Consider the following 17664-nt stretch of genomic DNA (forward strand, 5'->3'; position numbering starts at 1 on the left):
AGTCTTCAAAAAAATAGATATGTACAGCATTATTCACGTACCTGGTTATTTTTCCGGTTGGGGCCGAGTAGAAAATTGATAAAGTGACGCAAAGCAGAATACTTCAGTAGTAGTTCAACAGCGCGAACTCCTTGCTGTATTAAAAAAAAATAAAATAAAAAAAGTCATACACTGTTTAAAACCCCGGCAGCTACAGCACACCCACAGCTCCCAAAGCTACAGAGCGCCCCCAGGCACCCAAAGCTAGAGTGCAGCCCCCAGGCCCCCGGCAGCTAGAGTGCAACCCCAAGGCTCCAACAGCTACAAGCCCCCGACATCTACAGCGTATCTTTCCTTGCCCAGTAAAAAAAAAATTTTTTTTTTAAATCATTTTATTTCTAGCAGTTATTATAGCACTGCTGTCTGTGACCCGGCTACAGAGATTCACACATTTCTGCCTCACAATAATGGTCAAATAGGGAATCCAAAATCTGGGCAAAATCTTCCAACGTGGGTACTTGTTCTGGTGGCAACGATCAAATAACTATTACTTGTTAAAAAAAAAAAAAAAAAAAGTATATTTAGCTTTTTCTTAAAGAGGGATTCCACCTATAAAAAAAATTATTAAAAGTCAGCAGCTATAAATACTACAGCTGCTGACTTTTAATAAATGGACACTCACCTGTCCCGGGGTCCAGCGATGCCGGCAGCCGAGCCGATCGATCTCTCAGCTGCTGCCGCCACCATTCTAGGTGAGGGAATCAGGAAGTGAAGAGAATCGGCTTCACTTCCCGGTTCCCTACTGCGCATGCGCGAGTCGCGCAGCGCAATAGGAATTGTCCGCGCTGTCTCTGAGACCCGTGTGTGTCCCAGCAGACAGCGCGGCAGGACAGGAAGAGGCATAGACTTCCACGGGAGTCTATGCCCGGAAGTGGGTGTAAATACCTGTCTTTGACAGGTATCTCCACCCCTTTCCCCCCTGAAAGGTGCCAATTGTGACACCGGAGGGGGGGGGGGGGGAGGGTTCCGATCAGCGGAAGTTCCACTTTAGGATGGAACCCCGCTTTAAGCTTTGTAACCTATTATCATTATGACTAATCACTGGGAAAGGTGAGTAGTGAGCTGGCAGAAGTGTCTACAGGCTTTTGTTTGTGTCGGACAGGTTTTTGCCTTCCCATTCAAGTCTATAGGAATGCAAGCAGGTCAGCTGCAGCTCGTAAGAAGATCAATGGCAGGTCAAATGTACACATCAATGAATTCTTGATGAACTCCGAAGAGTCCCAACTGATATCATCAAGTCAAACCCAAAGATAGTCAGGCCTCTGAAAGTGCTCATGAGAACACAGCCTGTCCAGCTAACCCAGAACATTTTTATTCTAAATCTTCTGAATAATTTTTTTTTTTAAACTGTGCATGTAATATATCGTCAAGCTATAAACGCAGGCACCCAATTACTTCCATTCATGGTACATAAAGGGGGGTTCATGGCGTGTGGTTTTGCACCTTTTGTAGAAAGCTGTTGAAGAGGAAGAAGTATTGTGCGCAGTTCTTGCAGCTCTCCGGCACGTCTTTATCCAGCAAGCCGAGCAGCATCTCGATGAGGAGGTGGACTCCATTCACCTGTAGAGGACATTACACATAAGATATAAAGGATGGGGACAGAGCTCCTCTCCAACCTTGCAGTGCAAGGGGAGGAATGGGCGATCTTTACCTTTTCTTTGTGCAGTAATGCTCCATCCAGAGTCTTCTCCAGTATAGTGGCCACCGCACACCTCACCTCCCGCACGCAGCACTCCAGCAGAAAGACTCTGATGGGGGTTTAAAGAGTTAAATGTTGGATATATGAACATCCTTGTGACACTTAGCCCTTGTACACACGGTTGGAGATTCCGACAACCAAATCCGTTGGATTTTGTCCGAAACTGTTGCATACACACGGTCGGACAAAATTGTCGAAAAATCCGATCTTTCAGAACGTGATGACGTAATTTCGTTACGATGGGACTACGTTCAGGCTAGTAGCCAATAGCTTTGATGTAGGAATTTTATCTGAACATGCGTGGCACTTTGTCCGATCGGAATTCTCTACACATGATCGGAGTATGTCCGATCGGAGCATTTTGTCGGAAAATATTTCCGGCAAGTTGGAAAATTTGGTCCGATGGATATTCCGACGGAAACAGTCCGATGCAGACCACACACAGTCGGATTATCCGACAAAACGCTCCGATCGGACACATTCCGTCGGAATCTCCGACCGTGTGTACAAGGGCTTATGCCTCGTATACACGATTGGACTTTCCGCCAACACAACCATGGAATTTTTTCTGAAGGGCGTTGGCTCCAACTTGTCTTACATACACACAGCACACAAATGTTGGCCAACAATTACGAATGTAGTGACGTACTACATGTTTTTTTCAGCTCTTTAGCGCCACCCTTTGGGCTCCTCCTGCTAATTTCGTGTTAGTAGAAGTTTGGCGAGTGTTGATTTGCGCTTTTCTTATCGCGTTTTTCATTTTGTGATTTTCAGTTAGTTTCTGAACGGCCGTTCATCAACCAGACATGTTGCGGAATCGGAGGAGATAACGTGTTATTTATTATTGGCCTTGGAGTTATTGTTTTGACATTTTTTTGGTTGAATAATGATTTGATTTGGTATATTTTCTATATTTTCGGATGGATAGAACGCACTTTTTGGTTAAGTTCTATTAGCAGATATGTCCATTTTTTTTTTTTTTTAAATGCACAATAAAAAAAATTGTGTAGAATAATACTCGGCTATGTGTTTTACTTCCAATGACAGTTTGGGAGTGGCAGTTACATTTTGAAAAATACAATGTAAAATTGACAAAGGACACCAACATAGTTATATCTTTGATCTTAAAAACTACAGGATAATTATTTTTTGGTACAAGTTACCGCAACATGGTGTTGTGGTAACTTGCACCAAAAACAAAATGTAAAAAAATTACAAGCATAATAATAATATTCTTGATATCACTAGAAAAAAAAAAATCCTTTGAAAATTTGTTTGCAATAACTCCATCAGTATCACCAGCAAAGCAGCTTCATTATTATCCCATTAAAGAAGAAGAGAATTGTGCGCTGCATTTCCAGATTTCATAATTTTCCACGACACAAATGTTAATTCTCCATTACGAACGCTAATTTACAAGACCGATCGCTTCCAGCTCGTCCTTGCTTCCGAGCATGCGTGCTTGTACTTTGTACTTTTATCCGACGGACTTGTGTACACACACGCTTCCGAAAATCCGGCAACACACATTTGTTGGCGAAAAATTTGAAAACACGCTATTTGTTGGTGGAAAGTTCGACAACAATTGTCTGATGGAGCGTACACACACGGTCGGATTTTCTGTCAACAGCCTGCCATTGAACATTTCCCGTCGGAGAGTCAGATCGTGTGTACGGGGCTTTAGACAAGCAAATGTGACCGTTAGCAATCCCGGCATTCCAGGAACGCAACTTTCTTTTGGAGGTTTTAGTTATGCTTTATGATTTACTGCTGTTCAGGAGCTCAGGGCTTCAGGAAAATGGCAGCCTCCAGCAAGAAAAATAAAAAAAACAGGAGCAATGCTGGAGGCAAATTTACAGCACACATTTTGGTGGCATAATTAATAATGTGGAATGTCTATTCTTTGCTAAAGAACATTATTTTTTATCAAGTGGTTATGGGTAAAGTTTCACTTTTTGGTTTTATCTTTATAAAATCGATGTCAGGCAGGTCCTCTAATCCAGTTTCAGAACCAGAAGGGGACATAATTACTTACTTGACGAGTTCCCTTCCCTCGGGACTGACAAAGTACTCCATCAGCCATTGGCACGCTTCACAGCTCTGGAAACCAGGGCATCGATGGTGGCTATCCATTCCTCTGTGTCAACCCTAAAGCAGACATATACACCATAAACTGCATGATACACACACATTGCCCTCACACAGAGACCCAATTACCCCCTCAAAAATGCCTCTTCTGCAAGGTCCATCTAAAGCGGACCTTCCCTTAAAGTGATTGTAAAAGGTAGAATCTGCATCTATGCATTAGATAAAAAAGCCTTCTGTGCGTAGAAGCCCCCCCCCCAATACTTAGCTGAGCCCCCTCTCTATCCAGCCATGCCCACGAGTGCCCTCATAGTCCGGGCTCTCTGAGACAAAGCAGCGGCTCCATTGGCTCCCGTTGCTGTCAATCAACAGCAACAGGAGGGGGGTCCAAACCGGCAGCTCTGTGTCCGAATGGACACACGGAGCTGCAGCTCGGCATGGGTCCCCCCTCCATAGCAAGCTGCTTGCTGTGGGGGCACTCGAGAGGACGGAGGGGCCAGGAGCTCCAGCCAGGGACCTAAGAGGAGGATTTGGGCTGCTCTGTGCGAAAACCATTACACAGAGCAGGTAATTTAGGTATTTTAATAGAACAGACGACGAGACTTTACAATCACTTTAAAAAAGAAAAATTCCACTCATTCTCCTCCCTCCTCTTTCAAGATTAGTGTTATTGTCTGGGAGCAGTGACAGGTATCCCCCCCCCCAGTTCTCACCCAATGCGATAATATAACTTGGGCCCGCTCCTCCCAAACCTCGCCCCAGGTGGGACCATTCCTATAGGACTGCAAGATCTCACACATGCACAGTGAGGAGCTGGCAAAGATATCCTAAGGAAGCCACAGCTGGCTCCCAACACCCAAGATGGCTGTACGAGGGCCCTGCAGAGATGAGAACGGGCTGCGGGAGAACAGCAATGGACTCCAGCGACTGGTAAACACCTAAATTTTTTTAAAGTCACAGCTAATGATTTTGTAAGAGGGGGAAGTGGTAGACGCAAAGGCATCTCAATCTGATAAAGTTCATGGGTATTACATGGTAGTCCAACACCTGGGCAAGCTGATCCGGGAGCTTTAGCGGACTTTGGAGAAAACTGGGAAGGAAGAAGAGGAAGTGTAGCAGGACAGGTAAGTTTCATTATACCCCTAATCAGGGCTACTCGCATAACTGGATAAAAACAGGCTCATCAGTCATTAAACCATGGCGTCCCGGACCTTTAATGATTGGATAAACACGTCTCATCAATCATTAAAGGTCCGGGACGCCATGGTTTAATGACTGATGAGCCTGTTTTTATCCAGTTATGTGAGTAGCCCTGATTAGGGGTATCGAAAAAAACCTACCTGTCCTACTTAATGGCACCTTTCCTCTTTTTCTTCCTAGCTAATGATTTTGTAGCTGCTGACTTTTTTCTTTTTTTTTTTTTAATAAGTGAAGTTTCTTTTCATGGTTGTAAAGGCACAAGGTTTTTTTTTTTTTTTTTACTTCATGCAATCTATGTATGAAGGTAAAAAAAAAAAAAAAAAAAAAAAAAAAAAAAAAAAAAAAACTTGTGTGCACCAGCCCCCCCAAATACTTACCTGAGCCCCCCCCCCCTTGATCCATTGATGTCCACGAGAGACTTGGCTCTCTGGGGACTCGCACTCCTGATTGACTTTTGGCAACAGCCAGGAGCATTGGCTCCCGATGCGGTCAATCACAGCAGTGAGCCCATCAGAAGACGAAAGGGGCCGAGCTGAGCCGTGGGTCCGTGTGTGAATGGACACACCGAGCCACCGCTGGTCGCGCCTGCTTGGGCGATCCCCAGAGAAATCCGATTGCTGTTGGGGCACCCAGCAGGAGAGAGGGGCCAGGGGCTCTGACGTGGGACCTGAGAGGGGGAATGATCCGGGGCTGCTCTGTGCAAAACCATTACATAGAGCAGGTCAGCATCACAAGACTTTATATCGCTTTAAGTATATTTTCATACCTGAGTTTCTTCTTTGTTCGGAGATAGGTGTGGAAGAGGAACTGGATGGCCAGCTGGACACTGACTCTTGCCATAGAGGAGTAATTCGGATGTTTCAGCTTGGTCTGGAACAAAAAAAAAAGTTTAAAACTGTCAAATACAGCATGCCATCTACTGATAGGTCAGCGTTACTCCAACACCACTCATAGTTACATAGAAGGTGAGGTTGAAAAAAGACACAAGTCCATCAAGTCCAACCTATGTGTGTGATTATGTCAGTATTACATTGTATATCCCTGTATGTTGCGGTCATTTAGGTTCTTATCTAATCGTTTCTTGAAACTATTGATGCCCCCCCGCTGAGACCACCGCCTGTGGAAATGAATTCCACATCCTTGCCGCTCTTACAGTAAAGAACCCTCTACGTAGTTTAAACCTCTTTTCATTTTAATGAGTGGCCACGTGTCTTGTTAAACTCCCTTCTGCGAAAAAGTTTTCTCCCTATTGTGGGGTCACCGGTACGGTATTTATAAATTGAAATCATATCCCCTCTCAAGCGTCTCTTCTCCAGAGAGAATAAGTTCAGAGCTCGCAACCTTTCCTCATAACTAATATCCTCCAGATCCTTTATTAGCTTTGTTGCCCTTCTTTGTACTTCGCTCCATTTCCAGTACATCCTTCCTGAGGACTGGTGCCCAGAACTGGACAGCATACTCCAGGTGCGGCCGGACCAGAGTCTTGTAGATCGGGAGAATTATCGTTTTATCTCTGGAGTTGATCCCCTTTTTAATGCCAATATTCTGTTTGCTTTGTTAGCAGCAGCTTGGCATTGCATGCCATTGCTGAGCCTATCATCTACAAGGACCCCCAAGTCCTTTTCCATCCTAGATCCCCCCAGAGGTTCTCCCCCCCAGTCTCTAGATTGCATTCAGATTTTTGCCACCCAAATGCATTATTTTACATTTTTCTACATTGAACCTCATTTGCCATGTAGTTGCCACCCCAATAATTTGTTCACATCTTCTTGCAAGGTTACCACTTCCTGTGGAGAAGTTATTGCCCTGCTTAGCTTAGTATCCTTCGCAAATACAGAGATTGATCTGTTTACCCCATCCCCATCCTCCAGGTCGTTTTTTTTTTTTCGCTTTAGGCCCCTTACACACTGCCGTGACTTGAAAAGTCGCGCGATTTTGTGGCTGACATTTCAGGGCATGGCTGTGTAAACGTGCATCAAAGTCAGACCAAAGTAGTGCAGGGACTACTTTGAAGTCACACAGATACGATTGGTACTCATTGGAAATCATGGGGTACAACTTGCCATGTGACTTTACAGTCCCAAGTCACGGGACAAGTTGCACAAGTGTGAAAGGGGCCTTAACCACGGGCACCGACACCCCCTTCCTGCCCAGGCCAATTTTCAACTTTCACAGCTTGTCACACTATGCATGACAATTGTGTGGTCATGCTGCAATGTACCCATATGACATTTTTATCATTTAGACCCCACTGGGGCGGTCCGTGCGTTCGCGATAAATCGCTTGCATCGGCTCCAGTCAAACGCTGCGGGCGTGGATGCCTCCTACAGCGTCTTAAAGGGCCAACATACAGTTACGGAGGTTGGCCCAGGGGAGCCAACCTGCCACAGTAAAACTGTGGAGGCCGGTCGGGAACCGGTTAAAGTGTAAATTCACCTTTTCACACAGTACACCTCCCCCCTTTCTCCTCTCCCATTCCGGGAATTTTCTTTTCTTGCACATTTCTTTTTCAATTATATTTCTCACACGATTCTCCCAACATTGATTAGAAAATTGTTTGGATTTTCAAAAAAAATTCCAACATGTCCGAATACTTAAATTTGATTGCCGCTCGAAAATCGGCTGTTGCTGCAGCCCACTAATGGTGCGAAATACGAATGAAAATTCTTAGATACGATTTTCGAAAGAAAATTCTTTCGAATTTCGACCCGTGTATGGTCTGCCTAAGTGTCTTCTTTTTTCTTCTGTTTTTAACCACTTGCTTACTGGGCACTAAACCCCCCTCAGTCCCAGAGCAATTTTCAGCTTTCAGCGCTGATGCACTTTGAATGACAATTGCGCGGGCATACAACACTGTACCCAAATGAAATTTTTATCATTTTTTTCCCACAAATAGAGCTTTCTTTTGGTGGTATTTAATTACAGCTCCGAGTTTTATTTTTTGCTAAACAAACAAAAAAAGATGCAAAAAAAATAAAAAAATAAAAAATCATGTTTAAAAGTTTGTTATAAAATTTTGCAAACAGGTCATTTTTCTCCTTCATTGAAGTGCGCTGATGAGGCGGCACTGATAGGCTGCACTGGTGGGCACTGATAGGCTGCATTGGTGGGCACTGATAGGCTGCACTGGTGGGCACTGATAGGCATAGTTAAGGCGGCACAAATAGGCACAGATAAGGCAGCACCGATGGGCACAGATAAGGCGGCACTGATGGGCAAAGATCGGCACATAAGATGGCACGGAAGGGTGGCACGGATGGGCACTGATAGGTACCACTGATAGATGGGACTGATGGGCACTGATAGGTGGCACTGCTGGGCACTGGTAGATGACACTGATGGGCACGGATATGTGGCACGGGTGCAGCACCTTTGTTAAGGCAGATTGTGGGCACTGCTGGGTGGCACTGACGGGGGGGCACTTACTTTTTTTATTGTTGCACTGGCAGGGGGCAGGTGGGCACTGACAGGGTTGCAGGCTGGCACTAGCAGTGCTGGCCATGATCGGGACTGACAGCGCGAGGAGGAATAATAGCCGATTACCGGCTCCGTTATATCACATGATCAGCTGTCATTGGTTGACAGCTGATCACGTGATAAGGGGTCGGGATCGACCCCTTGCACGGATCGGTGATCAGGCCAGGTCTCGTAGACTCGCCGATCACAGAGCGCGCCGCGCGCGCGCCCCTCAGGGGGCGCGCAGGCCGCTCGTGCACGGGACTACGTCAATAGACGTAGTCCCGGAAAAGGAGATCCGCGCTGTAGCCGTCATTTGACTATAGCGCGGATCTCAAGTGGTTAAAAGGTGACCTTGCGCTTTAAATGAAACATAGTTTTTATAGTTTTTTTTTTGTGTAATTCATGTCAGTTAAAAAGATGAGATTCCGATATTTATACCAAATGCTACTTACAGCGTTTACAGAGGCCAAGGAGAGTACAAAGCTGAAATAGTCACTGTTGTAAACATCTCTGTTCCTCATAAACTTCAGATTCTCGTCTCTGACCATCTGTAAAACACACAAAAACCTCGTCACTTACCGCCGGGAGCAAAAGCAACATGGAGGAGAGGCAACGGAGAAAGCACGCGTCAGCATTCGGCTGAACCGTGACGTCACCTGCCCGATGTATACCTGATATATCCTGAGAGGCATCTTCTCAACGAATAGGCCTTTCTTCTCTCCCTTCCGCACCAGCTTGGTTAGAATAGACAGGCGGTCATTGGGTCGGTGGGGGCGAGGGGAGGACTGGGGCGAGATGTCAGGAGAGGACGGAGCAGATCTGCAAAAAAAAAGGGGACGATGCATGCCGACCGTCAATAATCAAAGCAGAGACGGCTTATAAAAAAAAAGGTTAAAGTGGTTGTAAACCCTTCTCTACAACTTTACATCAATCCAATCTACATAGCACAGGCACACAGATGATCGCTGCCTGAGAAAGCGCACTCAGTTTTCATGGCGATGCAAATCGCGATGATCGGTCCTGTGACGTCGCCCGCGCTTGCGCACTAGGTTTCTTCTTTAACGGCACGCAATGTTTCAGCTTCCTCTGCCTGCCGTGTCATTATCTGACACTGAGAACGGCACAGAGCGAAGCCTCGCCCATGTTGCAGCATGACCCTCCCTCCTTCCTTGTTCTTCCACTTTGGACGCGATGGCGCATGCGCGAGATTTCGACAGGGATACCAACTAAGGGTGGAAATTACGTTCAGCACACAGGAGGAAGAATGGCACGGATGATACCCGGAAGAGACAGAAGAATATAACTATAAAAGGTACATATAAACGCTTGTTTTGGACTACTTTCTATATCTGTGGATTGGCAAGGATTACCCGCTTCCTGACCGCCTAGCGCAGATATACTGCGGCAGAAGGGCACGTACAGGCAGATTAACGTACCTGTAAGTGGACTTTAAAGAGGTGGCCTGCAGAGGAGTCAGGAGCTTTGTGACCGTGGGTCCCGCGGACCCGATGCCCGCGGGGATACCCGCGATCGTCTCATGGAGAGGAAGAACGGGGAGATGCTAATGTAAACAAGCATCTCCCCATTCTGCCTAGTGACAGTCACTAATCTCTGCCCCCTGTAATCGGTAGCGGTGATCAGTGACGTGTCACACACAGCCCCTCCCCCCCAGTTAGAATCACTCCCTAGGACACACTTAACCCCATACAGTGCCACCTAGTGGTTAACCCCTTCACTGCCATTTTTTACAAAATTTTTAATCAATGCAATGTTTTTTTTTTAGCACTGATGGCTGTATAAATGTGAATGGTCCCATTAATGTATCAAAATTGTCCGATGTGTCCGCCATAATGTCACAGTCACTATAAAATAAATAAAAAATAAATAAAACCGCTGATCGCCATTACTAGTAAAAAAATAAAAATCATCAATAAAAATGCCATAAAACTATCTCCTATTTTGTAAATGCTATAACTTAAAATCAATCAATAAACTCTTATTGCAATTTTTTTTTTTTTTAACCAAAAATATGTAGAAGAATACATATCGGCTAAACTGAGGGAAAAAATGTTTTTTTTTTAATTTTTTTGGGGGATATTTATTATAGCAAAAATTAAAACATAATAAGTTTTTTTTCAAAATGACGCTTTTTTTTGTTTATAGCGCAAAAAATAAAAACCGCAGAGGTGATCAAATACCACCAAAAGCAAGCTCTATTTGTGTGGGGGGGGATGTCAATTTTGTTTGGGAGCCACGTCACAGGACCATGCAATTGTCAGTGAAAGCGACGCAGTGCCGAAACGCAAAAAATGGCCTGGTCATTAAGGGGGAAAATCTTCCGAGGCTGAAGTGGTTAAAAGCATTTAATGATTAGAAAAAAAAAAAAAAAAGCAATAAGTTGCGGGGTTTACTTCCTCTTTAAAGCTGCTCATGTCAAATTAATTCCACCATATACTGTTATTTCACCAAATCAAATATTCTGAAAGGGTTACCCACAAAATCATCACAAAACAATAACTGGACACAACAAGCGGCACGGTAACAGCACAGTACATACAGAGACAGGTCCTCGGCCTCTTGGCGCACTACGCTCACTCTACTTTTCTTTGGTAAAACCGGAGAGTTCTGGTCGGACACGCGTTGATAGAACAGCATGTAGGCGTTCCAGTAGCGCCGGCGCACATCGGGGTACGGGTTGGCTGTGTAGAAGAAAGAGACTGAATTCAACATACATATTTGTCCAACAATCCTCAAACAGTTACCAAATCTGAGCACTAAATCTGTAGATATCACTGCCATTACTAGTACAAAATAAAAATGACATAAAACTTTCCTATAGTTTGTAGACACTATTAAAGTGGTTCTCCACCCTAAAGGGGAAGTTCCGCTAATCTGATCCCTCCCCCCCTCCGGTGCCACAATCGGCACCTTTCAGGGGGGTGCAGATACCTGGATAATCCAGGTATCTGCACCCACTTCCGGGACAGACCGTCGCAGACGCCCTGCCCCCCCCGTTGTGTTCTGGGAAATGCACAGTTCCCAGGACACAGCGGGAACAAGAGATGCGCATGCGCAGTAGGGAACCGGGCAGTGAATCCGCAATGCTTCACTTCCCGATTCCCTGACAGAGGATGGCGGCGGGGGCAGCAGAGAGATGAGCGACCGCTCGTCATCTGCCGCCGACATCGCTGGACCCTGGGACAGGTAAGTGTGATTTTATTAAAAGTCAACAGCTGCAATATTAGTAGCTGCTGGCTTTTAATATTTTTTTTTTAGGTGCAGAACTTTTCTTCAGAAATTTTTTTTTAATCAAAACTATGTAGAAGAATATATATCGGCCTAAACTGATGAAGAAATTTGTTTTTTTTTTTATATTCGGGTGATATTTAATAAAGTAAAAAAATTGTCGCTTTTTTTTTTGTTTAGGTCCAGAGAACGAGCACGCAATTGTCAGTTAAAGCGACGCAGTGCCAAATTGTAAAAAGTGCTCTGGTCGGGAAGGGGGTAAAAACTTTCGGGCTGAAGTGGTTAAAATCTTTTTTTTTTTTTTTTATAATGTAAAAGATAATGTTACGCCGAGTAAATTGACACCCAACATGTCACGCTTCAAAATTGTGCCCGCTTGTGAAACTTTTACCCTTACAAATCTCCATAGGTGCAGTTTAAAAATTTCTAGAGGTTGCATGTTTTGCGTTACAGAGGGCTAAAATTATTGCTCTCGCTCCAACGATCGTGGCGATACCTCACATGTGGTTTGAACACCATTTTCATATGTGGGAGCGACTTGCGTATGCATTCGCTTCTGTGTGCGAGCTCGGCGGGACAGGGGTGCTTTAAAAAAATGTTTTTTCTTATTTATTTTACTTTTGATTTTTTTACACTGTCTTTTAAAAAAAAAAAAAAATAATAATAATTGGGTCACTTTTATTCCCATTACTGTACAAGGAACGCAAACATTCCTTATAATAGAAAAAAGCATGACAGGACGTGTGAGAATGTGAGATCTGGGGGGGGGTCAAAAAGACCTCACATTTACACAAAAATGCAATAAAAAAAACAAATTAAATTAAATGTCTTTTACAAAAAAATATTCTCCTTTAAGACTATTGGGAGAAAGTGAGGTTTGACGTCTCTTCTGTCATATAATGGTGTGAAGCCGAGCGGGGGCCATCTTTCCCTCACTCGGCATCCAGCTAAAATATATTTACTAAAATAATTGTATTTCCATGTTCTGTGTACTGTGGGAGACCAGATATAGTGAATGCTGGGTCCGGGGTTTAGTAACACTTTAATTGGCTCCTGTCTAAATTGGCCATATTGTAAGTATGTGGGGATAAAGATCTTAGAATGTAAGCTTCTTGAGGGTAGGGACTGATGTGAATGTACAGTAAAGCGATTGGTAACGGACAGCGCTATATAAATGCCTGTAATAATAATAATATTTGACTGGAGCAGAAGATGGTCATCGTATGGCTATGGTTGGAGTCGCAAACTAAGCCTCCCTATTAGGGTTGCACCGATACTAGTATCTATACCGATACCGGAGTATTTGCACAAGTATTGGTACTCGTGCAAATGCACCGATACCTGAAACCCATACTTTCAGGCTCAGTTCTTTGCGCTGTCAGCGGGTCTCCCCGGTTGACAGCTGAAGTGTTAACCACTTCGCATCCAGGCCAATTCTGACATTTCTCTCCTACATGTAAAATTCCTAATTTTTTTGCTAGAAAATTACATAGAACCCCCAAACATTATGTATGTTTTTTTTACTAAAGACCCTAGAGAATACAATGGCGCTCGTTGCAACTTTTTATCTCGCACGGTATTTGCGCAGCAATTTTTCGAACGCGTTTTTTCAGAAAAAAAACAGTTTCATGCTTAAAAAAAAACAGTAACGTTAGCCCAATTTTTTTGCATAATGTGAAAGAGGAGGATACGCCGAGTAAATAGATTCCCAACATGTCACGCTTCAAATTTGCACACGCTCGTGGAATGGCGCCAAACTTTGGTATTTAAAAATCCCCATAAGCGACGCTTTAAATTTTTTTACTGGTTACATGTTTTGGGTTACAGAGGAGGTCTAGGGCTAGAATTATTGCTCTTGCTCGAACGTTCGCGGCGATACCTCACATGTGGTTTGAACACCGTTTTCAGATGTGGGCGGGACTTACGTATGCGTTCGCTTCTGTGTGCGAGCACACGGGGACAGGGGCGCTTTAAAATTTTTTTTTTTTATTGTTAATTTTATTTTTATTTTTTTAGTTTTACACTTAAAAAAAAAAAAAATTGATGACTTTTATTCCTATTACAAGGAATGTAAACATCCCTTGTAATAGGAATATGGCACGATCGGACATATTTACAGTGAGATATGGGGTCAATAAGACCCCATATCTCACCTCTAGGCTGGGAAGAATAAAAAAAAAAAAAACGATCCTGACTTCCTAGCCAGATCGGCGCCGTTAATTTGAATACAGAGGCCAGGCGTGACGTCATAACATCGCACCCGGCCTCCGAACGATCATAGAGACTCCGGGGATGATCTAGTCCGCCGGAAATCTCTATGGTAACTTGCTGGGGGCTGGCGGATCCTGTGACCGACTCACCGATGGAAATGGTGAGTCGGTAGAAGCATCGGAGGGCGCCGTAAGAACGATGAAGCGGCGGAACAGCCACTATGATCATTCTTATGGTGCAGGGAATTGCCGGCAGAAAACGGCAATATCTGAATGATGTCTGTGGCCTCAGGCATCATTTAGATATAACCACTGAAAGCCCATGACGTCAATAGACGTAGTGCGGGCGCCAAGTGGTTAAATAAGTCTGGTAATTGGAGAGGTGTAAAAAAAAATAAAAAATAAAAAAAAGCAGCCGGAAATGTTCATTAACAACATTGCTGCTGAAACACTAAAATGAAAAGAAACATTGTTTCCTTTTGTATCTTTCCGTTTCTTCATCTGCAGATCAAATGGATGAACAAATAAACGTTCCTGTTTAACCCCTTAACCCTTAATTTACTCTAATCAGCCTCAATTAACTCCCTATTCTCCTCCATTTAATTATTATATTCCTGCTTTTTTTTTTTCACGTCTATTATAAACGATAAACAATGAAAACTTTTTTTCTATTTGCTTTGTTAGTGAATATTTTTACACATATATATTAATATATATTTACACATTTCACATTGAAAAAGCGCAAAATTAAAAAAATAAATAAATAAATAAATAAATCTATTTCATTTGTAAATAACTTTTCAATTGCTGACAGCGGAAGTGAAAACAGTTGTGGTAGTTATCGGTATTGGCGAGTAATAATAAAAAAAAAAATATATAAATTTTTTTTTAAAAAGGTATCGGTACTAGTTGTAAAAAAAAAATAAAAAAATGGCATCGGTGCATCCCTACTCCCTATAAATCATGTACTGAGACCGTTCCAGGCTCTACGGTGTCACTGCTTGTCCAAAAAAAAAAAAAAGACAAGATTACATTTTTTTGTATTTGTGGGACTGGAATCCCCAACTTACATTGATCGTACACCTTCGGCCGGTACTCTCCACCAAAGCATTCATACTCAATAGTCTCGTCATTAAGATCAAACTCCTCCACCACCGTGTCATTGAACTTGTACCATTTGCTTTTCCCACAGCTCCTGCCATGAACAAACAAACAAAACGATTATATAGAACACACATTGCAGGAAACACAAAACTTTGAGGGTATTTCCACTTTTTCTGTCAAACTTGATAAAAACGACACTACATGTTTATGTGTTCCCATTCACACAGAATTCCTATTTTTATTTTTTATACACATTTCTTACCCGTTTCTAAAGAAGAAAATGTCATGGCTGACTGAAAGGTTTTCCTAAACCACTTTAAGACCAGGCCCGCCCTCAGCTGACCTAACAGAGCCAATCGCAGGATCTGGAAGGATCCTGACAATATCGTCGTGATCTACCTTGGCTGCCTAACTGACAGTTGGCTCCACCTCTCAGCGCATGTCAGAAACAAAAGGATGCCTGTCTCCATTCTCCTGCCCAGTGCCCAGGTGAGCGCTGGAGGGGGCAGAATGGAGAGCGGTGACAGTCACACCCTCCTTTCTGAGGGGACCAAGAGCTGAGCGATCAGCGGACATGTGATTTCTCAGTGATCAGTCTTAAGGCCCGTACACACGATCAGACTTTTTGACAACAGACATGCAAATTAGCTGTTTTGGAGCAACATCCGACCGTGTGTACGCTCTATCGGACAAACTTTTTTGGTTTTCATCGGACTTTTGTTGGCTGTGCGAACGGACAAACTTTCTGGCAACAAAAGTCCGATGGAGCAAAGTCCGATCGTGTGTACAGAAAACTGTAGGACTTTTGTACAAAGTACAAACAGGCATGCTCAGAACCAATGCAAAAGATCAGACAACAACAATACAGAAGTTGACCAAAGGTGGCGGTAAAGAGCAGAAAAACCACATGATTTGGTGAAAGTTGGCTGAAAAAGTCCTGCTGTGTGTATGCAATACAAGTTCACGGCGGACGCCCTTTGTACAAAAATCCACGGGAAAGTTTGTACAAAGTCTGATCGTGTATATGAGGCTTTAGAGCTGGCAGGTGAAATCTGCAGCATCACACCGACCTAAATCCAACACTTATTTAACCACTCCAATACAGGGCACCTATACTCCTTCCTGCCCAGACCAATTATCAGCGCTCACATTTTTGAATGACAATTGCGCGGTCGTGTGACACTGTACCCAAAAAACATTTTTATAATTTTTTCCCCCACAAATAGAGCTTTCTTTTGGGGGTATTTGATCACCTCTGGGGTTATTTTGTGTGCTACAAAAAAAATTAAAAATTATGAGAATTAAAATGTTTTTCTTCTTTTCCGTTACAAAAATTTGTAACTAATTAACTTTTCTCCACTGATTGGCACTGATGGGCACTGCTTCGCTTCAACTGACAATTGCGTGGTCATGGAACGTTGTACCCAAATAAAAATGATTTCCCTTTTCCCCCACAAATAGAACTTTCTTTTGGTGGCATTTGATCACCTCTGGGGGTTTTATTTTTTGCGCTACAAATAAATAAATAAAAAAAGGAATGGAAATTTAGAAAATTTGTTTGTTACAAAACTTTGCAAATAAGTAAGTTTTCTCCTGCACTGACGGGCACCAGTGAGGCGGCACTGACGGGCACCTGTGAGGCGGCACTGACAGGCACCTGTGAGGCGGCACTGACAGGCACCTGTGAGGCGGCACTGACAGGCACCTGTGAGGCGGCACTGACAGGCACCTGTGAGGCGGCACTGACAGGCACCTGTGAGGCGGCACTGACAGGCACCTGTGAGGCGGCACTGACAGGCACCTGTGAGGCGGCACTGACAGGCACCTGTGAGGCGGCACTGACAGGCACCTGTGAGGCGGCACTGACAGGCACCTGTGAGGCGGCACTGACAGGCACCTGTGAGGCGGCACTGACAGGCACCTGTGAGGCGGCACTGACAGGCACCTGTGAGGCGGCACTGACAGGCACCTGTGAGGCGGCACTGACAGGCACCTGTGAGGCGGCACTGACAGGCACCTGTGAGGCGGCACTGACAGGCACCTGTGAGGCGGCACTGACAGGCACCTGTGAGGCGGCACTGACAGGCACCTGTGAGGCGGCACTGACAGGCACCTGTGAGGCTGCACTGACAGGCACCTGTGAGGCTGCACTGACTGACAGGCACTTGTAGGCGGTACTCAGAGGTGGTGACAGGCATCACTAATGGCCATGGGTGGGCGTCCCTGGTGGCCATGTGTGAACATCCCAGGTGGGCATCCTCAAGACGCCTGCACTGATAATCAGTGTAGACACACCCTGTCAGAAGAGCAGCCAATCGGCTCTCCTGTACTCGTGTCTGTCTTTTCCTGTTTACATTGTGATAAGCTGTGATTGGACACAGCTGATCACGTGATAAAGAGCCTTCATCAGAAGGTCTTTTTTTTGCCATTTCTTTCTTTAGTCAGAAGGTCTTTACCTAGATCGGAGATGCGGTGTGTCTGACTGACACCACACCAGCGATCGGCGTGCGATCGCGACTTTTCCTGCTGGACGTTATATGACGCCTATAGGCCGGACGGGAAGTGGTTAAAATAGTACTGCCAGAGATCAAAAAAAAAAAAAAAAGTAATGAGTATAAGTGC

The 17664-nt window shown here is 44.3% G+C and overlaps 1 protein-coding gene across 1 annotated transcript in view; it reads right to left on the reverse strand.

Annotated features, from left to right (window-relative positions):
* Positions 1 to 17664, reverse strand: part of USP24 (ubiquitin specific peptidase 24) — a gene marked incomplete in the record, with an annotated part of 216339 nt that overhangs the window by 24293 nt on the left and 174382 nt on the right. Inside the window, 10 exon segments of the mRNA XM_077450643.1 lie at positions 42 to 134; positions 1483 to 1599; positions 1691 to 1787; positions 3774 to 3834; positions 3837 to 3886; positions 5790 to 5893; positions 8935 to 9030; positions 9154 to 9301; positions 11040 to 11181; positions 15009 to 15133. Coding sequence (XP_077306769.1) covers positions 42 to 134; positions 1483 to 1599; positions 1691 to 1787; positions 3774 to 3834; positions 3837 to 3886; positions 5790 to 5893; positions 8935 to 9030; positions 9154 to 9301; positions 11040 to 11181; positions 15009 to 15133 — 1033 coding nt within the window.

This window comes from Lithobates pipiens, unplaced genomic scaffold, assembly GCF_037356315.1.
Source record: "Lithobates pipiens isolate NorthernLeopardFrog02 unplaced genomic scaffold, aLitPip1_a1.2 Scaffold_23, whole genome shotgun sequence".
Classification (NCBI taxonomy): Eukaryota; Metazoa; Chordata; class Amphibia; order Anura; family Ranidae; genus Lithobates; species Lithobates pipiens.